Here is a 27,028-nt window from a genome sequence, read left to right on the forward strand (position 1 = left end):
GTTTTCACCAGGGCAAAATGTCATGCACCAGACACTCAAGCAATTTTAGCTTCAAACCACCATACCCCAGCATGACTGGACCAGCTGACGCAGTGAAATGGCAGACTTGCAGTGTTCAGGTGAAGATCCATAAGAGACCACTGAGACAGTCCTGTAGACCCTCCTCAACCCCTTACCAAGATACCACGGAGGAGCCCTGTTTTTTTTAATTTTCTTTTTTTTTTTAGTTATGTCAGAAAACACAATTCTGAGATCAGTGTTGAGCGCTCTCCTGTGGTTGCAAGAATGTGTGAATGGCCATCTCATCAAGTCCAAATGTAAGAGATGAGTTTACAAAAAACTCAAGAGTAAAGTTTCAGATAAAATAATGCAATGGAACAACGGGTTGAAACAGGGAATTTTAAATGAGGTGTGGATGGGTACATTGCACATTTGTGTTGCAGCCTCTTCCGTATTTGTTTTGCAATTGTGCAACGGGAGTTTTCTGGTCCTGTCGCGGCTGTTGCAGTTCTCAAGGGACCTATATCTGACCACCCCAGGTCTCCATTTATACCTATAGCCAGTCTGAATACACTGGCCTACCCGTGAAATGCTAACCACTGCCCGATCGAGCTTATTAAAGGCTACATTTTTTGGAAGCTTGGTAGCTTTCCAAGGTTTTCTTTGGAAGGTGTTGTGCTCAAATGAACATAGGCGGTCTTAATTCATATTCATTATTTAATCGTCTCGTTTTATTAGTGTCAGTTGGTGATAAGAGTTGTGAAAAAAGTTATGAATGACAGCGGCTTCTCTGGATATATTCAGATTAACTACTAACAAATGAAAAATGAAACGTAGTTGGTTCATCGACCTCCAAATGTCGCTCATTTTCACTTTTCAGTAAACACACTTATCTATCGGTCCCCAACACGTTCCCCAAGTCTTCGCCTCTATTTATTTTCGGTCCAGCGCCTGCGCGAGGAGCCTGAGTCACGCGAAAGCCGCCTCACTCCAACACATCCCTCCACCCGGAGAAAACAATACGTAGAGTTTCCAGTGGTATTTCAACATTTATACCTGTATACCGGTGCCATTTTCAAACAACAAACGAGTGTCATGAATGGAAAACAACTCGAAAGTATCACAATTGCATTTCACAGGTTTCCCAGTTAGCAAGAAGTTAGTCTGGAGCGGTTGAGGATTATTTTGTCTGTGCGGCAGCGGAAGAGGACTGCAGAGGGTGTGGGCGTGCGGTGTTCAAGATGGCGGCGCCCTATGGAGTGGATCTGCTCTGATAGGTAAACAGGTCCATTTAATTAATGCATTGCAAAATGTTATTAACCCTTTTTGTGTTCAGTGACACTGTCGATACAAAGTATTTCTTGTAGCTATCTTAAATTTTCCGTGTTCTCTCATTGTTGGCGAAATAATACTTTTTAGATTTTATCCTTATTTCCTTTACTATATCTGATAACAGACTGGACGATAGCTTGCGTTAGAACTGCCTTTCTAAAAATCTTAAATAAAAATGTCACACTCTAATGTGTGTATAAAAAGGCGTCTCTGTTTGTAAAGATTAAGGGCTTCCTAGCTAATCGGATGTAAGCGAAGTCTGTCTATTGTTCTGTGAGTTGTTTACGCCAATGCCGTGGTCTATTCAGTATGAGCGCTTAGCGCAGTGACAGCAGTTAAACTGGTTTTTTACATCTAGTAGCTTGCAGGTATCAGCGTAAACAACAATGTATCTGTCATTATGCATGCTTCCTACCTACCGTTAGCCAACGGTAGCTAATTGGTGACTGTCTTTCCGTTTTCTTGTTAGCGTAAGTTGTTTGTTACAACCTCCTAACGTAGCTATTTATCTATTCACTTCATTGCTTCGCTGATTGGTGCAGAATATTTATTAACTCTGCTGTCTTGACATGATTTTTTGGAATTCACATTTCCCAGCTTTACACAAGAGGCAGTATCCGTAGCTATCTGAGAACACATTTAATACATATTTCATATATGTAAAATCTCATATTTGGGCGTTTATATAGTCTAGTTAGCTGAAATTAACTTATCTCGCAGTGTTTTATTTCAGAGGCTCGAATGATATGAATGTAACGTATCAGTAAAAATGTCAACGACGTTAGGCAATAAGCGGATGTTTGTCCTGTTCTATAAAATGACTAATGTTAAATCAAAGGCAAAAACAGATCGGAAACAGTTTTGAGTTGGCAGCTAATCCTGGGACTGTGGATATTTTCTGACGTAGGTGGCTAATTGTAACGTGCGAAAGTTAGCTAAACTCAACTGGTGCAAGAAATTGCATCAGTTATCGCAACTATCTGTCTGGTTTGCAAAAACTGCTCATTTTGTTGACACTCGAGCTTGCCAATCGTGGCGAAAAACTTAAGTGTCATTTACGAAAACCCAGCTCGACTGTCTAGCGTGTTGACTGATAGACCAAAAAAATTTCTAACACGCACCTACTGAGTTGATAGCGCCAGTTATATAAATGGCAAAGATGCACTGATCGTATGGTATTGCATCATTCGTAGCTGTAGATATCTACACTTCGACCATGTTGACCACACGCTTTCTTGTTGTAGCCTACATTAAACTACCTCTTATTGTACATTCTCTGGACACTACTTAGGTACTGACGTTACCTATAAGCGCTTGGGCAGAAGTTAAAGTGTAGGCTACTGTTGTTTTTGAAATGCTGAAAATTGAACTTGGCCTTATCTCATGGGCGCAAGGCGCTTGCGCGCGGCGAGTTCTCGTGGAGGTCTCTAGTAAAGCCGGGGCTGAAGACAGGAGAACGCCGGCGTTTTCGCCTTGTTTTTCTTCCACCGGGTAGACTGAGCCTGTATGCCAAATCCTCTCTGCAAATCGGCCAGACTTTGAGTTCAGTGAGCTCTGTGACGTTGTGGGCCGCGCAGGGTCGTTTGCATTGAGAGAGGCGGCGCAGGAGGCTAGGAAAGATGTTGCTCTAAGCTTGGCTAGGTACATGACCCAAATTGCTTCAGTGAACATTCTGCTGTGTAATTGGAAGTCAGTACAATGTAAAATGTAAACTGTGGTGCGTAAACCATCCTGTGACTTTTGCCATAGTGCTGTGCCCAAGGCAGTTTAATGAGGAATGAATGAGGCTTCAGCGTTTTAGGCTAAATGGGCATCTAGTAGTCATCTAGAAGCTCGTGCGTTTGCCGTTTGATTTTCTTTCCGGCTTGCAGTCCTATGCATGGCCAACACACCCTCTTAACTGCTGACAACTTTTCTCCCCCTATATATTTTGGACACTCGGTCTCCTAGAGTACAGTCAACAGGACCTTGGTGCTTGGCACAAATAGCCCATTCATAGCGCTAAACTCATCTCCGAAGGATTCGTTTCCATGACACTACATACAGTACGTTGGCAACCGCCCGTTGCCATTAGAATCTGGCGTACATTTTGGACACTGCGCAAATTTGTGAGCCGAGCCTCCCCTCAGCCAAAATGTATGTGCTGCAGATAATGGTGTAACCAGTTTGCAAAGGGATTATGTCTGCATTGCATCGTTCGATGACCACTCCATCTACTGTACAGTGATTATGTATAGAACAGGAATAATAATTATATGACAATATTGAATAAAAAACTCAATGATAATAATAATTGTTATTGCTGTTATTAGTTTCTTTTCCTCTTAATTGTTCGTTATATTAATAATAATAATAATAATAATAATAATAATAATAATAATCATCATCATCATCATCATTATTATTATTATTATTATTGCAATCTTTTTCTCAAAATGTAATCATGAATTCTCATAGATGCCTGGTTTTTGACATGTAGGTGGACTGAATCACTGCCTTTTATGCTGTGACTTCAAATTTGATGGGTTCACGTAGTATTACGGCCATATTGTGAATATACTTTTGTGCTATTGTTAGTTATCTTGGTCTGTCACACCCATAACCTCCAGGTCTTGCAGAAAGGTTCGTGAGGTTAAATCACTTCAGTTACTACCACAGTTGGCAGCAGACGGGATCACATGACGCAGCGGCCATACTGGATGTACCAGATGCTCATTTAATATGCGTAGGAAAATTCCCCCGCGTTTCCTCCGTGTGTGGTTTGGTGGCCTTGTTGCATATGGCCGTTGTATGCCCGTGTCCATGAAATTCATTCTGCGATGCCCGGGACTTACGGCATTCTGAAACGCTGCGGCTATGCCAGTAACACGCTCACGCAGTTAAAAATGCACGATGTGGTTTTACCTTAGCAATGGCATTAGATTGTTTAGCATGCCTTCAGAACTGCTTGCAAACCACTTCCTAAACTTGTTTCTTACTTGGGGGAAAAATGTAATGTCAAAGTAGTGGTAACTTTGCCTATAGCTGGTGGGGGAAAGGCCTTTTTTTTGTTATTGTCTGGTTTTGTTGTTAAAGTAAGTTGATGAGGTGAGTCATCAGGATTTGAATTTATAGCCATGTTTATTTGCTGTTGCCATTCATAATATGAAATCCATTATAAATATGTATAGCCTATGTTTTAAATGATCAAAAAGATTTATTTCAGGCAGGGCAATGTTAATTAACATGAAAATTCCAAAACGTGAATCACTAATTTTGGTTTGTGTTCCAAACGACAACGTTCTACAGGTCAAAACAACAGCAAGACAAATCAAGCTATTTGTTGCAAACGAATAATACAATTACTATCTGCATTTGATTAATTCTTCCAAAGTAGTTCTCAATATGCATGCAGCTAATGAGTAGATCAGTTAGACGTTGTTCAGAAGCTAAAATTGAGCTATTTTAGCACTTCTAACTGCTACCGACTTCTTAAGGCCCCTTACAGAGGGAGGGAAGGGGAGTTGGGTAGGTGTAGCTCTCGTCTTTATTTTAAATGGGCAGGTGGGATGTCGCAGTCAATCACATATGTGTATTGTGCATTCATTAGTTAGCTATCCAACCACGGCAGGAGGCTAACACCAGGCAAGATCAGCAGAGCACAGAAAAGTATTTGAATCCAAAGCAAATACATATTTGACCCAGGTCTGAACAGGACCTACAAGTAATGGGTGGTTTCCTGCCAAAGTGGCTGGTGGAGTGGACAAACTTACCAAATTCAAGTTCAAATTCAGAGTGCTTAATTGGCGTGACAAAATTTGCATTTGTATTGCCAAAGCATGGCGAGGAACATGTGAAACATCAAATGACAAACATTAATAACAGAATACCAACCAGAGGTCATATTTCCCAGCACCTGGCTGGTGTTGATTCCCTGGTGTTGATTGGGTAACATCAGCTGGTTGCTCAATGGGAGGAGCCTGAGGGGATGAACCGTTCTCATGCACAGATTATTTCAGATTTAGGAAAAGTTCCTTCTTCCTTGCAGTGGTGCCTGAGGACGGGATTGGCGGGCGGTCGCGGGACCCCGCCCCGTTAGGGCAGGAAACTGAGAGTGACGACGGTGACCCCTCCCCCCGTCCCCCCCGTCCCCATCCCCCCCGCCACCGGGACGCCATGGCTCGGGACCAGCCGAACGTGGGCGACCTCCTTCCGCTGCTGGAATCCTCGGACCTGCGCCAGCTGGACCAGGTCAAGGCCCTCATCACCGAGCAGCTGAGTGCAGGTCAGGGTCCTGCTCCCAGGCCCCGCCCACACGGTGGGGGGTAATCAGGCAGGCCTGTTGGGTAGTCTGCCAGTCTGGGTCAGTGGGTTTACAGGGAAAGTGGAGCGCCGGGGTTTGTGTTTGCACTCCTGTGCTGCTGCAGTCTGAAAACTCTGCTTTCTTCTCTGTCTGTTTTTCTACACTTAGCCGGGTGCTGCAGTAAGAGAATCTATTGTGAATTTGAATTCTTTCCTCTATTCTGTGTGTCTGTGTGCATGCACATGTATGTGTGTGTGTGTGTGTGTGTGTGTGTGAATGTTTGTGCGTGTGTGTGTGTGTGCATGTGTGTGTTCGTGTGTGCGCGTGTGTGTGTGTGTGCGCGTGTGTGCATGTGTGCTGCAGACCGAGGCTCTGTGCTGCTAAATGGGCTGGTGGATTATTACCTGGAGACCAGCTCCTCCCAGGCCCTGCAGATCCTGACCTCTGTGAGGGAGCCACACGACAAGGTGAGACATTACAGTCCTGTTACAGTACCATTGCAGTCCTGTTACAGTACCATTACAGTACCATTACAGTCCTGTTACTGTACCATTACAGTTTCATATCAGTACCATTACAGTACCATTACATTACCATTACAGCCTCATTGTAATCCTGTTACAGTACCATTACAACCTCATTACATTCCCGTTACAGTACCATTATAATCCTGTTGCAGTCTCCTTACAGTACATTACAGTCTCATTACAGTCCTGTTACATTACCATTACAGTACCATTGCAGTGTCACTGCAGTCTCATTGCAGTCCAGTTACAGTACCATTACAGACTCATTACAGTCCAGTTACAGTACCATTGCAGTATAATTACAGTTCTGTTACATTACCATTGCAGTCTCATTTCAGTCCTGTTACTGTACCATTACAGTACCATTGCAGTGTCACTGCAGTCTCATTGCAGTCTTGTTCCAGTACCATTACAGACTCATTACAGTCCAGTTAGAGTACCATTACAGTCCTGTTACATTACCATTACAGACTCATTACAGTCCTGTTAAGGTACCACAACAATCTCATTACAGTCTCATTACAGTCCTGTTATAGTCTCATTATAGTACCATTACGGTTTAATTACAGTCCTGTTAAGGTACCACAACAATCTCACTACAGTCATGTTACCATACCATTACATTCTCATTACAGTACCTTACTGCACAGCTGTCTAAGCCATTGGTAACCAAATCTGTTCCAGGAGATCTGCTATCCTGTAGGTTTTTATTCCAATCCTAATAAAGCCACATCTAGCTCAACAGCTAGATATCTTGTTGAGTTGCTAATCATTAAAGTCAGGAGTGCCAAATTAGGGTTGAAATGAATACCTGCAGGATTGTGGATCTCCAGGCACAGGGTTGGTTACCACAGGTCTGAGGCATACTCTTATCCAGGGGTACATAAGTGCATTCAAATAGGTCTCCTAAGATCAGCTATACTAAATAAAATGTGCACATCAGTAGATCCAATAGAAGCTCTATAATCACATTTGTTGCTTCTATACTCAACTGCGCAAATGTGTTCAGCAGACGTGTCAAGTGTTAAATGAAGTGCTCATGTTTGACGAAGTGCAAAAGAGGTTCAGGGGTTAAGGGACAGATTTGTCCATGTCTCCACGTGGGAATGCAGAATGGTGAAAAAAAAAAACACTCCTCACGTTTGATGTGTGGAGAACGGGCGATTGTGAATGTGCTGAACGTTTTTCTCAGAGTCCGTAGCAGCTGTGTTATGTGACGATTTTCCCAGCTGGATATTTCCTGTGTTTAGTAACTGGGGGGGTGGAAAGGCGGTTATGAGCTCTGTGTAATGATCACCTCCCACCTGGCAGAGGACGGAGCCCCCATTTAACAGTGAGAGCTGACAGACTACTGATCTGTCTGTCGGGTAACGGCACACCTGTTTGACTGGCGTTTCTGTACGGTACTGGGCGTATCCTAATCCCCCCGCACCCCCCCGCAGCACCTCCTGGACAAGCTGAACGAGTGCCTGTCCAAGCCAGCCAGCCGCCTGCCCACCCTCACCCTCCTGGGCCACGTGGTTCGCAAGCAGCCCTCCTGGATCCACAGGATCACCCGCTTCCCCCTGCTCGCCTCGCTGCTCAAATGCCTCAAGGTATGCTGGGTAATCCCGCCCCCCATGTATTATACTATACTATACACACACACATACAAGCACATGCATACACGTACACAAACACATACCACACATGCATGCACACACACACACACACCCGCATATACAAATACTCACACACACACACGTACACACACACACACACATACACAACCACACACCACACATGCACACACGCACACCGCACATGCACACATGCACACACACATACACACACACAGACACACACACAGACGCACCACACATACACACACACGCATACATAAACACACGGGTATACACAAACACACACACACACACACACACAAACGCAAGACTAAATAGAGTGGGGGTGGGGTGGGACCTCTACATCAGTGAAGCACTACCTTTTCTGTCTTCTGTGTCTTTAGATTTAAAGATATATTATGCAGAATTTTTACCTTGAAAATATTATAGAATTACCATGTTATCTATGATACACCTACAATCTCTGTGTTTACATACTTTAACCGAATTCATGCACGTTTACCTGTTAGTTATTCTAAAATATATTTTGGACTTTCCTGGGCGCGGTACTCTTTTCTATGTGGGGAGGTGTGGGTGTGGCTACAGAGCTTGTGGTTTGGGATCAGATTTCAATGTTTGCTGGTAGCTTGCTTGCCGTTGTAATGGCCCAGATTGAGCACAGCAAAGAGACAAGCCGACTGGGCTCGTTCATGAACTACACTTAACCTTGGAGTTGCTCTTTTTTCGATGGCATCAGCTGATGTTTGCCAAGGGGATGAAAAGTGACGCGGAGTTGTCTGTTGGACCTGTTAGTAACGTTATTTCTAGCCGTCCAGGTAGGGTTGCCAGACGTCCGGTTTTCAAATTATTTGTACGTGTCCGTTTCGTGGCCCTGACTCTTGACCGGACGACGTAATTGATGGGAGAGATTTGCCAGTAGTTTCTAATGAATTTGTTCCGTCTGTGACTCAGTCGGGTACTCGGGGCAGAGTGGGCGGGGTTGAAGACAGAGGTGGAGACTTCTTTGATTGTAAACACAGGACCACAGCAAGGCTAGAAAATCCAGCGTAGTATGCCTGTAACTAGGCAGCGTGTTAACTTGGGCCTGCTTATAAATGTGAATGTTCAGGCTTGTATAAACATGGCAGACAGACTCAGAGGTGGTGGTTCTCATAACTGGGGTTCTGGCTGATAAACGTTAATATTTAAGCTTGTTTAATGTTAAAATGTGTTAAAATGTGTCTCTGGCAGACGGACTCGGACGTGGTGGTCCTCATAACTGGGGTTCTGGTGCTGATCACGCTGCTGCCCATGATCCCGCAGGCGGGCAGGCATTACCTGTACGAGTTCTTCGACGTCTTCGGCCGCCTGGCCGCCTGGAACCTGCGGAACCAAGGTGAGCCCCTCCCACACCCAGGTTAGCCCCTCCCACATGCAGGTGAGCCCCTCCTACACCCAGGTTAGCCCCTCCCATACCCAGGTTAGCCCCTCCCCCACCCAGGCAAGCCCCTCCCACATGTAGGTGAGCCCCTCCGACATCCAGGTTATCCCCTCCCACACCCAAATGAGCCCCTCCCACATTCAGGTTAGCCCCTCCTCAATTTAGGCAAGCCCCTCCCCCTCCCAGGCAAGCCGCTCCCACATATAGGTGAGCCCCTCCCCCATCTAAGTTTTCCCCTCCCACACCCAAATAAGCCCTTCCAACAGTTAGGTTAGCCCCTCCCCCATCCAAGCAAGCTCCCCCCACACCCAGGTGAGCCCCTCCCCCACCACAGAAAGCATCCCAGAAGAGGAAGAAGCTGGGATGCTGTGGGTAGAGGAGAGCTCACTCTCATTGGCTTGTTGGCCACAGTAAGACCCTGAGTGGAAACAAGGGAGATACAGGAAACAGGAACTATTGATCGATTGGAGCAGGAATTAAAAGTTTCAGCACAGAGCAGAAAACATTTACATCATCAGGTACTTGACATCACTTCTCTGTTTGTGTGTATGCATGTGTGTGTTTGTGACCCAGGTCATGTGACGGAGGTGTTCCTGATCCACCTGCACGCCAGCGTGTACTCTCTCTTCCACCGGCTGTATGGCATGTACCCCTGCAACTTCATCTCCTACCTGCGCTCCCACTACAGCATGAAGGAGAACATGGACGCTTTTCAGGAGGTGGTGAAGGTCAGCTCCTCAGCTCCTGCAGCTCCTCTGCAGCTCCTGCAGCTCTTTCATTATGAGAGAAAGCTTTGCAGCTGGAGACAATGTGAATAATCAGATTACTGTTATTGGAGGAAAATGATTGACTATGTCAATTCTTATCTGCGTGGTCTGTGTGTGTGTGTTTGTGTCTGTGTGCACCATACGTGTGTGTGTGTGTATATCTGTTTGATTTCTGTTCAATTCTCACAGCCAATGCTGGAACATGTACGGATTCACCCAGAATTAGTGACTGGAAACAAGGACCATGAGCTGGACCCCACCAGGCAAGTGTCACACCCTTACACCCCCACCCTGCTCCCCAAAAATCCTCTGGCTGAGGAGAGTCCAAGAATCCAGGATTCTGGCTTTTACACTCAAACGTGTCCCGCACCCACTCCCCCTCCCCGTCCTGCAGGTGGAAGAAGTTTGAGATCCACGACATCGTCATCGAATGTGCCAAAGTGTCCCTGGACCCCAAAGAGGCTTCATGTGAGGAGGGCTACTCCGCCCTGCCCGACCACGGCCCCACCCCTCTGCAGCCCCGCCCCCCGGACACCGCCCCCAACCGGGACACCGCTCCCAACCGGGACACCGCCCCCAGCCCCTACGCGGACCTGCAGAGCAGTTATGGTCAGTCCAGCGCCCTGGCCCCCTCCTCCTCCGGCTCGCTCTGCCCTCATCTGATTGGCTGGCTGTCCTGAGCCTACCCTGCCTGAAGCCTGACTGGCCTATTTGCATGTTTATGGGCTGAATGAATGTTAAGATTCATATAGTGTCATATAGTCTTTTTGTGGGCCAACTCGGAAGTTTCTTTCGCCATGGGTTCCCTCAGTAGATTTGCAGTGCTTTTTTCCCATAGGGATTTTGTTTTCTGCAGAAATAAGGTCTGGTTAATGTAAGATAACGTAAGTTAACGTAAGCCTAAGACAGTTTCACATTTTGTTCTACAAGATAAATTACACCCGTTGATATCTCAACTCGTTGATATCTCAGCCATGAATTTGTTATGTGCTTTAAAAAAGTAAGTTGCTAACAACTGGAAATCTGCCGAGGGAACCCACGGATCAAAAATGCGATACTCACTTTCGAGTTTTAGGACTACAAACTGTAACACTCTATTGGTCTGTGATGCGAAATGGGCTGGCTTATCAAGACTGCCATTTTAATCATTTGCTGATGATCTGTCTGTACACACCCTGTGCAACAAGTGATGTAATGGGGCTTGAAAAAAAAACATTTGCGGCCATCTTGTAGTTTTTCCAGTGTGGTGAATGTGAGAGTTCTCTGTTGCTAAGCGTTGCTGGAATTGTAACTGTTTCTGTTCACCTTGGAAAAACATGGGGGTCACTTGCCTATGTGATGTCACAAAGAGAGGTTGCCATGGCGACGGTGTACAGGACTGGGGATGAGGTGTTGGTGATGCCCTAATTTGGAGTGCTGCTGTTTTTTTCTGCAGGAAGCTCCTCCTCCACCTCCTACTGCGACCCCCGCCAGACCCTACCCCCACTTCTGCCCCCGCTCTCAGGGACACAGCCCCCCCACGACAGCCCCCACGTCCCCCAACGGCAGGTGAGTCCCCTAATTGGCCTTTCACATTTGTATTGTCATTATTGTAAACTTTCTAAGCTGAAGCCTGTTGTTCCCCATACCCGCTGTAGTCCACGAGCCAGTGCATGTAGGAAATCTGCTTAGGCTGAGCATTCACAGCCCTGATGCCTCCGCTTGCCTTCCAGCAAACACCCACATCAAAACAAAGCAGAGCCTTAACACAGAGGCTCGTATAAAACACAGCAGAACCTTAACACTCAAGCTCATATAAAACACAGTAGAGCCTTAACACTCAGGCCCATATAAAACACAGCAGAGCCTAAACACTCAAGCTCATATAGAACACAACAGAACCTTAACACGAAGGCTCATATAAAGCACAGCAGAGCCTTAACACTCAGGCTCATATAAAACACAGCAGAGCCTTAACACTCAGGCTCATATAGAACACAGCAAAAACCTTAACACTCAGGCTCATATAGAACACAGTAGAGCCTTAACACTCAGGCCCATATAAAACACAGCAGAGCCTTAACACTCAGGCTCATATAGAACACAGCAAAAACCTTAACACTCAGGCTCATATAAAACACAGTAGAGCCTTAACACTCAGGCCCATATAAAACACAGCAGAGCCTAAACACTCAGGCTCATATAGAACACAGCAGAGCCTTAACACTCAGGCTCATATAGAACACAGCAGAGCCTTAACACTCAGGCTCATATAGAACACAACAGAGCCTTAACACTCAGGCTCATATAGAACACAGCAGAACCTTAACACTCAGGCTCATATAAAACACAGTAGAGCCTTAACACTCACGCCCATATAAAACACAGCAGAGCCTTAACACTCAGGCTCATATAGAACACAGCAGAACCTTAACACTCAGGCTCATATAAAACACAGCAGAGCCTTAACACTCAGGCTCATATAGAACACAGCAGAACCTTAACACTCAGGCTCATATAAAACACAGTAGAGCCTTAACACTCAGGCCCATATAAAACACAGCAGAGCCTTAACACTCAGGCTCATATAGAACACGGCAGAGCCTTAACACTCAGGCTCATATAGAACACAGCAGAACCTTAACACTCAGGCTCATATAAAGCACAGAAGAGCCTTAACACTCAGGCTCGTAAAACATAGCAGAACCTTAACACTCAGGCTCATATAGAACACAGCAGAACCTTAACATTCAGGCTCATATAGAACACGGCAGAGCCTTAACACTCAAGCTCATATAGAACACAACAGAACCTTAACACTCAGGCTCATATAAAGCACAGCAGAACCTTAACACTCAGGCTCATATAGAACACAGCAGAACCTTAACACTCAGGCTCATATAGAACACAGCAGAACCTTAACACTCAGGCTCATATAAGGTCCGCACCACCGTGATGTTCCTGCGATCTTGGACACCAGCGCCACAGCCGTAAAAACAGGAATTGCTTTGCTGTTGTTTTTCTGCCGATTTTGGCTGGTGCATTTCCACACGGGCTGTTTGCACTTGGTAAACCTTAAGGGGGAAGGGGGGGCCCTTCACTGTGAGTAAATCAGCCCCCCCTCGTGCTCCCCCAGCCTGAATCGCCCCCTTGTTTCCAGCAGTGTGCAGAAAGCAGGCTGCTGCAGAGGCAATGACTCATCCTGGGTGGGCGTGCTGCAGCTGCTCCCCAAAAAAGAAACGCGGCACTCAGACGCATGTTGCCCTGGTGATTGCGGTGTTCAGATGCATGTTGCCCTGGTGATTGCGGTGTTCAGACGCATGTTGCCCTGGCGATTGCGGTGTTCAGACGCATGTTGCCCTGGCGATTGCGGTGTTCAGACGCATGTTGCCCTGGCGATCGCGGCACTCAGACGCATGTTGCCCTGGCGATCGCGGCATTCAGACACGTTACCCTGGTGATTGCAGCGTTCGGACGCATGTTGCCCTGGCGATTGCGGTGTTCAGACGCATGTTGCCCTGGTGATTGCGGTGTTCAGACGCATGCTGCCCTGGTGATTGCAGCGTTCAGACGCATGTTGCCCTGGCGATCATGGCTGATGCATGTACTCTTGTTCTGGTCTGTGTGAGTTTAACAGAGCTCAGTCTAAGAACATGAGCTGTGTGAGTTTAACAGAGCTCAGTCTAGGAACATGAGAGAAGAAATATTAGAGGTGTATTCCTGCAGCTTTCAGAGGTGACATAAATGCACTATTTATATGGTTCCTCTTATTTCCACCGCCCCCCCCCCCCCCCCCCCCCCCCCCCCACACACACACACACACAGACACAGATCCTGAGCTGTGATGTCACTTCCTCCGGTGTGACGAATGACCCCATCTGGAGCCCCTCCTCAATCTGCGGCATGGCCACACCCCCCTCCTCTCGGGGCATCTCCCCCACCAACGCCTCGGAGCTTTCCCAGAGTGCCTCTCACTTCCCCAGCCATGCCCACGCCATGCCAGGTCAGCTCCCCTTTCCCCCTTCTCTCTCTCTTCTCTCCTATCCTTCCCTCTCCTCTCTCCGCTGTTTCTGCTATCCTCTCCCTCTCCGCTCCTAGCCTCCCCTGTAAAGTCTCACTTCCTCTCCCTGCTCTCCTCTCCTCTTCTCTCTCCCTCACTGTCTCTCTCTCTCTCTTCTCTGCTATCCTTCCATCTCCTCTCCTCCTCTCTCCGCTCTTTCTCTCTGCTTGTCCTTTTCCGGTGTTTTCCGCAGGTTGATAAACTGTAGAGGGGTGCTGTGCAGCGTTCTGCCTCCTATTAGCAGTAGCCTTCAAAGTTTCCCACGGGGGATATTGGGCCCTGTTAAATCAGCCTGTTCAAGCAGCCCTCCCAGCAGAGTGTATGAGAGGCCTCAGTGGGCGTGTTCTGTGTTTCTGTGTTTCCATGGCAGCAGCTGGGAAAGGACCGCCCTCCTCCTGCACCCCTGCCGCCTCTTCACCACACCCCTCCCTCACAGAGGAGCGTCTGCACGCCCTGCTCCCCAACACGGCCAGCCCGCCAAGACGCAAGGTACCCTGCGCTGTGTGTGTGTGTGTGTGTGTGTGAATGTGAGTGTGTGTGTGAGAGAGTGAGAGAGAGTGTGTGTGTGTGTATGTGTGTTTGTGTGTGTGCATGAGAGTGTGTGTGTGTGAGTGTGTATGAGTGTGTGTGTGTGTTTGTGTGTGTGCGTGAGAGTGTGTGTGAGTGTGTGTATGAGTGTGTGTGAGTGTGTATGGGCGTGTGTAAGTGTGTGTGTGTGTGTGTGTGTGTGTTTGTTTGTGTGTGTGTGTGTGTGTGTGTTTGTGTGTGAGTGAGTGTGAGTGTGTGTGTGTGTGTGTATGCGTGTGTGAGTGTGTGTGTGTGTATGTGTATGAGTGTGTGAGTGTGTGTGTGTTTGTGTGAGTGTGTGTGTATGTGTATGAGTGTGTGTGAGTGTGTACGTGTGTGTGTTTGTGAGAGTGTGTGTGTGTGTGTGTTTGTGTGCGTTTGTGTGTGTACGTGTGTGTGTGTGTCTGTGTGTGTGAGTGTGTGTGTGTGTGAGTGTGGGTGCATGAGAGTGTGTGTGTGAGAGTGTGCATGTGTGAGTGTGTGTGTGTGTGAGAGTGTGTGCATGTGTGAATGTGTGCATGTGTGAGTGTGTGTGTGTGTGTGTGAGAGTGTGTGCATGTGTGAGTGTGTGTGTGTGTGTGTGAGAGTGTGTGTGAGTGTGTGTGTGTGTGTGAGAGTGTGTGCATGTGTGAGTGTGTGTGTGTGTGAGTGTGTGTGTGTGTGTGAGTGTGTGAGTGTGAGTGTGTGAGTGTGTGTGTGAGTGAGAGTGTGTGTGTGTGAGTGTGTGTGTGTGTGTGAGTGTGTGAGTGTGAGTGTGTGAGTGTGTGTGTGAGTGAGAGTGTGTGCGTGTATCAGTATACAGTGCATCAGTATTAGCTGTTTGCTTGTTCTGTGGAAACGGCTCTGACAGCATGTGTCTGCAGGGCCGTAGAGCCAGGGAATCCTGCAAGCCCTGCCTGAAGAGGCAGGAGCCAATCAGAGAGCTGGAGAGAGGCAGCAGCGCGGACGCAGACAGCCGAGGTCAGCACCAGCCAGAGAAATGCCGCTCTGTACTAACCCGATGGTCTGTTCCTGTGTTGGAGGTTAGGTTTGGGACACGACTTACCAACGCTGTAGTTCATTAATATTCATGGGGAGGCGTTTTTTTCATTTTTGATCACTCCCCTTTGTTAATATTTGGACCATGAAATGACCACGAAATGCACTTTTTGGACGTCGCTTTGGATAAAAGCGTCTGCCAAATAAATGTAATGTAATTTTTCAAGATGTGTCAAGCTGGAATGTTGCTGCCTCAATGAAAAAAGAGTACTGAGTTGTAAAGACGTACGTTAACGAGAATCTAGAGAATCTGTGGAAATACCCATTCAGAGCTTTCCACCATTTTACTGGGTTAGATTGCATCCTGCGGTCAGGATGTTTAGGTGTTTTTAAAGGGGATCCAGCATTCTTCAGTGACAGAATAAACCCAGAGAAAGTGTTTGTTTGGCCATCCCAGTATTTGGCGTATTAGGGGAGCGTTGCGGTGGGCTTGGTATGTCTCAACGGGCATTCCCAGAATTGAGTTACACGATTAAATTTTTCAAGGGACCTTTAGGAATATAATTATTAAGTGATATTCTTCCAGGAAAATTATGCTTTTAATACTTATTAAAGGGACTTTTGCATGGGGTCCTACGGTGACATGTGGTCTGACCAATGGGGTTCTTTCCCCGCCCTCTCTGTCCCCCATGTCCTCCAATCAGGTGTCTGTGAGGGTGCACGCATGAACCTGACGGAGGTGTCGGCCTTCGTGAAGAAGCAGGAGCAGGAGCAGCAGCAGCGTGCGGAGACGGAGCGGGAGGGTGAGTGGGCGGAGCCTGGCCTGGTGGGGCGAGGCCGGGAGGGGCATGGAAGGGTGGGGCCGGGCATGGTGGGGCTGGGCGGGGCGTGGAAGGGCGGGGTGGGATGTGGTGGGGCTGGTCAGGAGAAATACTCATTCAGACTTTTCCACCATTATACCGGGTTAGCCTGGAGGCTCAGATCAGCCTGTGTAGGGGCTTTTAAAAGGGAGCAGCTAGGCAGGGTAGGGCGGGGCAGCGTCCTCTGCAGGGGACATCAATGTCCCACTTTGGGCCAGGACACAGTGATGATTGACAAGGCTCTGTGTGTAGCCACTGAAAATGTTCCTGTTTGAGAGAGAACTGCAGGTTTTGGGTAACAGTAGAATATTGGGGTGTAGGTTTTGGGTAACAGTAGAATATTGGGGTGCAGGTTTTGGGTAACAGTAGAATATTGGGGTGCAGGTTTTGGGTAACAGTAGAATATTGGGGTGTAGGTTTTGGATAACAGTAGAATATTGGGGTGTAGGTTTTGGGTAACAGTAGAATATTGGGGTGTAGGTTTTGGGTAACAGTAGAATATTGGGGTGCAGGTTTTGGGTAACAGTAGAATATTGGGGTGTAGGTTTTGGGTAACAGTAGAATATTGGGGTGTAGGTTTTGGGTAACAGTAGAATATTGGGGTGCAGGTTTTGGGTAACAGTAGAATATTGGGGTGCAGGTTTTGGGTAACAGTAGAATATTGGGGTGCAGGTTTTGGGTAACAGTAGAATATTGGGGTACAGGTTTTGGGTAACAGTAGAATATGTGCAGTGGTACACCCCGCTCTGCTGAACAGCAGTCTCCCATACCCCGTCCCGTCTCGTTCTCCCGCCCCTGTCCCGACAGAGGCCATCACCGAGGAGCTGCTGAAGATCACCCAGGACCAGCGGGACGTCCCGGCCCCGCGGGGCTTCGACTCGCCCTTCTACCGCACCACCGAGACTCTGACGGGTGCCCAGGAGAAGCCCTCGCCCGCCCCCCCGGGCCCTCGCCCCCCCTGCCCGGGACAGGCGCCGTCCGCGCCCGACAGGACGGAGGAGGCGCCCGCGGCCCTCTTCGCCCCCATCGACCGCCCCGCCCCCGCGGGCCGACCCCCCCGCAGCCCGCCGGCCCCCGAGGAGGAGGGGGGCGCGGCCGCCCCGCCCAAATACGGCCCCTTCTCCCCCCCCAGCCCCTGCAAGACTCCGCCCCCTGCCTACAGGGACCTGTTCGACCTGGCGCTGCCCAAAGCCGCCTCCCTGTTCGTGGGGCGGCGGACCGCGGAGGCGGCGCGGCGGGCCGGGGAGGGGCGGAGACCGGAGGAGGGGCAGGGGGAGGGGCTTTGGGAGGGGGAGGGGTTTACCACCACCGAGTCCCCCTTGGAGGTGCTGGACCGCCTCATTCAGCAAGGCAGCGACGTCCACGGCAAGAGGTGAGCTGGCTCTCGAGCCGCTGGGGGTGGGGCGGGGGAGTGGGGGCAGGGGGGGCCCATACCCTCTACCCACTTCCTCATTTTTTGTGCCACCCACCGCTTATTAAAATATACCCTAGCATATGTCCGCGCATATTTCTACGTTTAGGATTATGCCTTCGTTACAATGACTGCACGTGCAATACTCTGTGTAAATTGGTTGTTTGGATTAGTTTGAGCAAGCAGAATTTGATTGGTCCTTGGAGTGAAAGTTCACCTGCTCTTTGTCATGTGGCCTGTATCACGAAGCAGGATTACTGAGTTATCTGGATAATTGCGCTGAGTAAAGACCTGGAACAGCTCTTTTTACTTCAGTCCACGTACCAGATTTGGGAGTTCCGGGTTTTACTCGGCGCAGTTAGCGTGAATCCGCCCCCCCCCCCCCCCCCCCCCCCGAAGACCCACGACCAGAGCCCAGGCCTGAGTACCCACTGTGCTGCTGACTGCAGTCTCATGTTTTTAAACGCATCCACTCATATTCTGGGGGGCAGGGCTGATGCTCGAACCTGGCCAGACTGTCCTCTGGGCGTCTGAAAGGTCCCCATGGGGGTTTAGGGTTCTTGCTCTGTGGTGTTTGGGAAGCGAGAGCAGCTGCTGGCGGTGTGGGGGGGGGGGGGGGGTAGGATGGCCCCGCCTGGGGATCGGATCGCACATCGTGTGGGAAACAGGCAGCCATTGTCCCGTGCCGTAAAAACACAACAACGGCAGCACAGTCAGGGGCAGCAGTGTGCTCGCTGATTCCAGAATCTCCCCCCGAACCCCCCCCCCCCCCCCCCCCCCCCCCCCCCCCCCCCGAGCCCCCGAGCCAGCCCCCCCCCTAATGCTGGCCTCAAAGCTTGGCTGTGATGTGTGGTTCACTTTAGGAATGTAACTGAATTAAGTGGGTGGGGGAGGGGCACAGATTTAGAGCTGGTGGGTGCCACTCTGTAAGACTCTGCTGTGTTCTACTGTAATACATGACCTTTGGACCTTAACTTAATTCCCCATCTCTCTCTCTCTCTCTTACTCTCTCTCTGTCTCTCCTTCCCCATCTCTTGCTCTCCCTCTCTCCCCATCGCTCTCTCCCTCCCCCTCCCTCTCTCTCGCTCTCTCTCTCTCTCTCTCTCCCTCTTTCGCACAGATCACCTTTGCCGAGCAGGTCAGCTGATTGGAACCATTTTGGAGGTAAGCAGGAGTATTAGAGCTGCAGCTGAACTCGGGGTGCCTGAGGAGCCCCAGTGCTTTATCCCCAGCCTTTTCATCTGTGAGAATCCCCTCAGATATACCAAACAGCAGATCCGGTGAGAATCCCCTCAGATATACCAAACAGCAGATCTACTGAGAATCCCCTCAGATATACCAAACAGCAGATCTAGTAAGAATCCCCTCAGATATACCAAACAGCAGATCTACTAAGAATCCCCTCAGATATACCAAACAGCAGATCTAGTGAGAATCCGCTCAGATATACCAAACAGCAGATCTAGTGAGAATCTGCTCAGATATACCAAACAGCAGATCTAGTAGGAATCCCCTCAGATATACCAAACAGCAGATCTACTAAGAATCCCCTCAGATATACCAAACAGCAGATCTAGTGAGAATCCCCTCAGATATACCAAACAGCAGATCTAGTAAGAATCCCCTCAGATATACCAAACCGCAGATCTACTAAGAATCCCCTCAGATATACCAAACAGCAGATCTAGTAAGAATCCCCTCAGATATACCAAACAGCAGATCTAGTGAGAATCCCCTCAGATATACCAAACAGCAGATCTAGTAAGAATCCCCTCAGATATACCAAACAGCAGATCTACTAAGAATCCCCTCAGATATACCAAACAGCAGATCTAGTAAGAATCCCCTCAGATATACCAAACAGCAGATCTAGTGAGAATCCCCTCAGATATACCAAAGAGCAGATCTAGTGAGAATCCCCTCAGATATACCAAACAGCAGATCTACTAAGAATCCCCTCAGATATACCAAACAGCAGATCTAGTGAGAATCCCCTCAGATATACCAAACAGCAGATCTAGTAAGAATCCCCTCAGATATACCAAACAGCAGATCTACTAAGAATCCCCTCAGATATACCAAACAGCAGATCTAGTAAGAATCCCCTCAGATATACCAAACCGCAGATCTACTAAGAATCCCCTCAGATATACCAAACAGCAGATCTAGTAAGAATCTGCTCAGGTATACCAAAGAGCAGGACTAGTAAGAATCCCCTCAGATATACCAAACAGCAGATCTAGTAAGAATCCCCTCAGATATACCAAACAGCAGATCTAGTAAGAATCCCCTCAGATATACCAAACAGCAGATCTACTAAGAATCCCCTCAGATATACCAAACAGCAGATCTACTAAGAATCCGCTCAGGTATACCAAAGAGCAGTACTAGTAAGCTACTGGAATGTGATTAATTCAATATCTGTTATCTAACTTCAAAATAGAGGTTGAACCTCCTCTGCACGAACAGTTATACATAGAAGGAGGAGACTAAAAGTGATCTCCAGTAGTGTGGCTATATAGGGATCGCTATCTATCTTGGTAGACGCGGACGTGCCTCTGACTTGTGTAGCCTTTATGAATACAAGTGTGTATCCTGCTGTGACACTAGTGTACAGGTGAGTAAGTACGGTGTGCAGATATCCTGAGTACTGTTCGTATGCTAAGACCTGAAAACTGCTAGGTGTGCAGCTGTAAGGGTCAAAGAGGAACGGCAGGTTCAAGTGAATGCAATTTATTGTACAGTATGTTAATAATGGCAATATACTATGGTTTGTGTGCAGAAAGCAGAGGTGGACAATCCAGGTTCAGAAAGTAAAAATTCATCCCTGGATTTTGTTCCAGTCACCTGGATTTGCTAATGAGCACCATTCTTCAGCCAGGAGGTAGAGCTAAATCAGCTGGCTGAGTTCAGGGGTGGATGAAATACATGGCAGGACTTTTACTTTCTGACCCCTGGAATGTCCACCTCTGGCAAAAAGTGTGTGTAGTTGAATGCTATACACGTATGATACATAGGATTCACCTCAAACTATTCTACTTTTCCCAATATATACCTAAGGAAAAAGACGAAGACAAAAGACAAAAAATAAAGACGTCATAACAAAACAGTAACATTGTTGATCCTGCTTGTCCGGGCTCTATAAGCCGGTTTTAAACTTTGTAGCTGACCTCACCATCAAAGACACCAACTTAAGGTTTACATAATGCTGATCCAGTGGTCTCTTTATCGAACCCGGCTGACTCTCTGTCAGCACAGTAAACACAGTCTGTTTTTTTGGGGGGGGGGGGGGTCAGATAAGGAGCGTGCTTCTGTAAACCGCTCTACGATGTGTTTCATAAGGGCTTTATTCACCCTGCTGCTGCAGGGACTCTCAGTCCTCCTCCTCCTCCTCTTCCTCCTCCTCCTCCCGGAGAGCCTCGGGGTTCACTTGGCGTTTCACTCGGGCAGGAAATCCATTCCCGGAGGGTCCGGGTCTGGATTTCACTCCAGCTCCCGCTCCTCAGCGCTTAACTAGGCCGGTCACGAGCCAGCATTTCAGCCACATTCATTTATAAGCTGTGGTACTTTGGTCTAAATCTGCACGCAAACCCATGCTGATGCAAACCGCTAATTGGTGGATTTATCCAGGGTAGTTGGCAGAAACTAAGACGTGCATGTATCCCAGACCACCAGTGATATCCCATCCCTTACTTAGCTGATCAGTTTTCCCAGACCACCAACAGTATACCATCCATGACTTAACTGATCTGTTGAAGGCGTTGATTACACAGCTGCTTTCTTGGGTCTGACCGTTCTGCTGGTTTTAGAGTGAACACACAGCAAGTGGACCCTGTGGCTCTTCTGAACCACCACGTGCCATTGCACCATTGCTGGATTTGAGCCTGCAACCTCCAGGTTATCGGGCTCTGTGAACTGCTCCTGTACAGCACCCCAGTACTGGATCACGCTCGCGGCTATTCCAGCGCGCGGGGGGGGGGGGGGGACTGTGTAGATCAGGCTGAATGACGCAGTCTGTCCTTCTTCCCAGCAGGCTCCGCCCCCTGGGACGAGCTGCAGACGCTGCGCAGCCAGCTGCTCCTGCTGCACAGCCAGCTGCTGTACGAGCGCTACAAGAGGGAGCAGCACGCCGTGCGCAACCGCCGCCTGCTGCGCCGCATCATCAACGCCACCGCGCTGCAGGAGCACAACAACGCCATGGTAACACCTCCGCGCCAAAACCAGCGTCAGCTGATACTGTACACACACAGAGCAGGTGGGGCTTAGGCTGTAATGTACACACACAGAGCAGGTGGGGCTTAGGCTGTAATGTACACACACAGAGCAGGTGGGGCTTAGGCTGTAATGTACACACACAGAGCAGGTGGGGCTTAGGCTGTAATGTACACACACAGAGCAGGTGGGGCTTAGGCTGTAATGTACACACACAGAGCAGGGCGGGGTTAGGCTGTAATGTACACACACAGAGCAGGGCGGGGTTAGGCTGTAATGTACACACACAGAGCAGGTGGGGCTTAGGCTGTAATGTACACACACAGAGCAGGTGGGGCTTAGGCTGTAATGTACACACACAGAGCAGGTGGGGCTTAGGCTGTAATGTACACACACAGAGCAGGGCGGGGTTAGGCTGTAATGTACACACACAGAGCAGGGCGGGGTTAGGCTGTAATGTACACACACAGAGCAGGTGGGGCTTAGGCTGTAATGTACACACACAGAGCAGGTGGGGCTTAGGCTGTAATGTACACACACAGAGCAGGGCGGGGTTAGGCTGTAATGTACACACACAGAGCAGGTGGGGCTTAGGCTGTAATGTACACACACAGAGCAGGGAGGGGTTAGGCTGTAATGTACACACACAGAGCAGGGCGGGGTTAGGCTGTAATGTACACACACACAGCAGGTGGGGGTTAGACTGTAATGTACACACACACAGAGCAGGTCGGGGTTAGACTGTAATGTACACACAGAGCAGGTCGGGGTTAGACTGTAATGTACACACACAGAGAGCAGGTGGGGGTTAGACTGTAATGTACACACAGAGCAGGTGGGGGTTAGACTGTAATGTACACACACAGCAGGTGGGGGTTAGACTGTAATGTACACACAGAGCAGGTCGGGGTTAGGCTGTAATGTACACACACAGAGCAGGCTGGGGTTAGACTGTAATGTACACACACACAGAGCAGGGCGGGGTTAGGCTGTAATGTACACACACAGAGCAGGTGGGGGTTAGACTGTAATGTACACACACAGAGCGGGGCGGGGTTAGGCTGTAATGTACACACACACAGCAGGTGGGGGTTAGACTGTAATGTACACACAAACAGAGCAGGTCGGGGTTAGACTGTAATGTACACACAGAGCAGGTCGGGGTTAGACTGTAATGTACACACACAGAGAGCAGGTGGGGGTTAGACTGTAATGTACACACAGAGCAGGTGGGGGTTAGACTAATGTACACACACAGAGAGCAGGCCGGGGTTAGACTGTAATGTACACACACAGAGAGCAGGTGGGGGTTAGACTGTAATGTACACACAGAGCAGGTGGGGGTTAGACTGTAATGTACACACACAGAGAGCAGGCCGGGGTTAGACTGTAATGTACACACACACAGAGCAGGTTGGGGTTAGACTGTAATGTACACACAGAGCAGGTGGGGGTTAGACTGTAATGTACACACACACAGCAGGTGGGGGTTAGACTGTAATGTACACACACACAGAGCAGGTCGGGGTTAGACTGTAATGTACACACAGAGCAGGTCGGGGTTAGACTGTAATGTACACACACAGAGAGCAGGTGGGGGTTAGACTGTAATGTACACACACAGAGAGCAGGCCGGGGTTAGACTGTAATGTACACACACAGAGCAGGTCGGGGTTAGACTGTAATGTACACACACAGAGCAGGTGGGGGTTAGACTGTAATGTACACACACACAGAGCAGGTCGGGGTTAGACTGTAATGTACACACAGAGAGCAGGTGGGGCTTAGACTGTAATGTACACACACAGAGCAGGTCGGGGTTAGACTGTAATGTACACACACAGAGCAGGTCGGGGTTAGACTGTAATGTACACACACAGAGAGCAGGCTCGGCTTAGACTGTAATGTACACACAAAGCAGGCTGGGCTTAGACTGTAATGTACAAACACAGAGCAGGTGGGGGTTAGACTGTAATGTACACACACAGAGCAGGGCGGGGTTAGACTGTAATGTACACACACAGAGCAGGCTGGGGTTAGACTGTAATGTACACACAGAGAGCAGGCTGGGGTTAGGCTGTAATGTACACACACAGAGCAGGCTGGGGTTAGACTGTAATGTACACACACAGAGCAGGCTGGGGTTAGACTGTAATGTACACACACAGAGCAGGCTGGGGTTAGACTGTAATGTACAAACACAGAGCAGGTGGGGGTTAGACTGTAATGTACACACACAGAGCAGGCTGGGGTTAGACTGTAATGTACACACAGAGAGCAGGCTGGGGTTAGACTGTAAGGTACACACAGAGCAGGCTGGGGTTAGGCTGTAATGTACACACACAGAGCAGGCTGGGGTTAGACTGTAATGTACACACAGAGAGCAGGCTGGGGTTAGACTGTAAGGTACACACAGAGCAGGCCAGGGTGCAGCAGACTGTAATGTACACACGTGGAGCATGCCGGGGTGGAGTAGACTGTAATTTGGTGACCCCCCCCCCGGCAGAAGGACCGGTTGAGCCTGCAGACGGTGGACATCTCATCCCTGAGGGACAGCCTGCAGGTGGAGCAGCGGAGGTACCGGCAGCTGTGGGCTGACAGGGAGACGGTGGTGACCTGCCTGCACAACCAGATACGGCAGCTTCAGCAGGCCCGCGATGAGTACTACAGCAGGACCCAGGAGCTGCAGGTACACTCACATATATACACCCACATATATACACACTCACATATATACACACACATATATACACACTCACATATATACACTCACATATGTACACACTCACATAGATACACCCACATATATACACTCACATATATACACACTCACATATATACACCCACATATATACACACTCACACTCACATATATACACTCACATATATACACACTCACACTCACATATATACACACACATTTATACACCCACATATATACACACACATATATACGCACTCACACTCACATATATACACCCACATATATACACATACACACACCTATACACACACACACACTCACACACCTAAACACACACACACACACACACACATATATGTACACACACGCAGCAAGAACCAGGAGCTGCAGGTACACACACACACACATACGCACACACACACACGCACACACCTACATACGCACATACCCACACACGCACACACACACACACACATACACTCACACACACTTACACACACACACATATATACACACACACACATACACTCACACACACGCACACACACAGCAGGACCCAGGAGCTGCAGGTACACTCTCTCACACACGTATACACACACGCGCACACACAGCAGGAACCAGGAGCTACAGGTACACTCTCTCTCACACACACACACACACACACACACGTATACACACACAGCAGGAACCAGGAGCTGCAGGTACACTCTCTCACACACACACACACCTGCACACACACACACACACGTATACACACACGCACACACACAGCAGGAACCAGGAGCTACAGGTACACTCTCTCACACACACACACACAAACACACATGCACACACACACATACACACGCACACACGTATACACACACACATACATTCACACACACACACACATACACACACGTACACGCACACACGTATACACACGCACACACACTCATTCACACACACACACACACGCGCACACACACACACACACATACACAGTAGCATACATTTGAAAGCATTGGTTACTAGCCTGTAAGGCACTGAATGGCAAGGCTGCACATGTATTTACCTCAGTGCCTTGTCAGTGGAGCAGATACACTGTCTCTGGGGTAAGAGTGATATTAGCCCAGGCCAAGTCATTATTTTTCCATATAAATCACAAATGTGTATTTCTCTTGCATTTTAAGTCTCTCTGGATAAGAACATCCACTAAATGAAAGTAATGTAATGCAGTAACATCATGCTAATTGAGTTTGGACAAAAGAAAGTACATGGAATACTGCCTTCTTGCTCAGAGCAAGCTTCAGGAATACCAGAAGAGGATCGGAGAGTTGGAGGCGGAGCTACAGAGGGCCAATTACAAGGTGTGCCACACGGCACACCAGCTCGACCAGCTGTCCGTCAAGGTGAGCTCCACCCCCGCGTACACAGACCCAGCGGCTCGGCAGCCATCCGTGGGGTAGAGTTACCTGCCACACCTGCAGACGATCCACAGATTCCGTTTACTGCGCCGGTACTTGGGTCCTGTTGGCTCTGTCTGTGTTTCCATGGTGCCAGCCACTGATGGGATGCTGCAGGGTTACTTTGATTGCTCTGGGCGTTCCATCTTAAACCCCACATCTTAAATTTGTGATGGAGGTGATGTGGAAGATGGTTCTGCTGGTCTGATTGGGCTGGGGGTACTGGAGGTGGGGTGGAAGATGGTTCTGCTGGTCTGATTGGGCTGAGGGTACTGGAGGTGGGGTGGAAGATGGTTCTGATGGTCTGATTGGGCTGAGGGTTATGGAGGTGGTGTGGAAGATGGTTCTGCTGGTCTGATTGGGCTGAGGGTTCTGGAGGTGGTGTGGAAGATGGTTCTGATGGTCTGATTGGGCTGAGGGTTATGGAGGTGGTGTGGAAGATGGTTATGCTGGTCTGATTGGGCTGAGGGTTCTGGAGGTGGTGTGGAAGATGGTTCTGCTGGTTTGATTGGGCTGAGGGTTCTGGAGGTGGTGTGGAAGATGGTTTTGCTGGTCTGATCGGGCTGGGGGTTCTGGAGGTTGTGTGGAAACTGCATGTTCAGAGAGATGAAATGCAGCAGGTTCAGGGCCAAAGTGTCTACTCTCCTCGATTAATGTCATATGTCCAGCTGGTTTTCTACTTCCTTTGGAAACAGGAAGAAGCAGTTAAACTGGTTTAGAACAGGATGCTGAAAAGGAAGTGGTTTATAAAAGTATACAGCCCCTGTAAACACATTTTTAAACACACATATCTCCCTCTCTCTCTCGCCCTCCCCCTCTCTCCCTCCCGCTCTCTTTCGCTCTTTCTCTCTCTCCCTCCCTC

At 48.7% G+C, this 27,028-nt stretch overlaps 1 protein-coding gene across 3 annotated transcripts in view; it reads left to right on the forward strand.

Annotated features, from left to right (window-relative positions):
• Window positions 1–973: 973 nt before the first annotated feature.
• LOC118212859 (hamartin-like) overlaps window positions 974–27,028 on the forward strand; it is a 32,414-nt gene continuing 6,359 nt past the window's right edge. Inside the window, exons 1-18 of one of the 3 annotated variants that reach the window (XM_035391268.1) lie at window positions 974–1,277; window positions 5,360–5,596; window positions 5,978–6,081; window positions 7,584–7,736; window positions 8,994–9,138; window positions 9,757–9,911; window positions 10,140–10,213; window positions 10,345–10,559; window positions 11,386–11,498; window positions 13,755–13,932; window positions 14,360–14,478; window positions 15,420–15,518; window positions 16,238–16,337; window positions 17,202–17,766; window positions 18,926–18,969; window positions 21,836–22,005; window positions 24,524–24,706; window positions 26,002–26,112. In XM_035391268.1, the coding sequence (XP_035247159.1) occupies window positions 5,488–5,596; window positions 5,978–6,081; window positions 7,584–7,736; window positions 8,994–9,138; window positions 9,757–9,911; window positions 10,140–10,213; window positions 10,345–10,559; window positions 11,386–11,498; window positions 13,755–13,932; window positions 14,360–14,478; window positions 15,420–15,518; window positions 16,238–16,337; window positions 17,202–17,766; window positions 18,926–18,969; window positions 21,836–22,005; window positions 24,524–24,706; window positions 26,002–26,112 (2,637 nt within the window). In that variant the 5' untranslated portion in view covers window positions 974–1,277; window positions 5,360–5,487. Of the gene's footprint in view, window positions 1,278–4,038; window positions 4,058–5,359; window positions 5,597–5,977; window positions 6,082–7,583; window positions 7,737–8,993; window positions 9,139–9,756; window positions 9,912–10,139; window positions 10,214–10,344; window positions 10,560–11,385; window positions 11,499–13,754; window positions 13,933–14,359; window positions 14,479–15,419; window positions 15,519–16,237; window positions 16,338–17,201; window positions 17,767–18,925; window positions 18,970–21,835; window positions 22,006–24,523; window positions 24,707–26,001; window positions 26,113–27,028 lie in introns of those variants that run through there. The other 2 variants (XM_035391265.1, XM_035391267.1) reach the window with 2 other exon arrangements.

The sequence above is a fragment of the Anguilla anguilla genome, chromosome 14, assembly GCF_013347855.1.
Source record: "Anguilla anguilla isolate fAngAng1 chromosome 14, fAngAng1.pri, whole genome shotgun sequence".
NCBI lineage: Eukaryota > Metazoa > Chordata > Actinopteri > Anguilliformes > Anguillidae > Anguilla > Anguilla anguilla.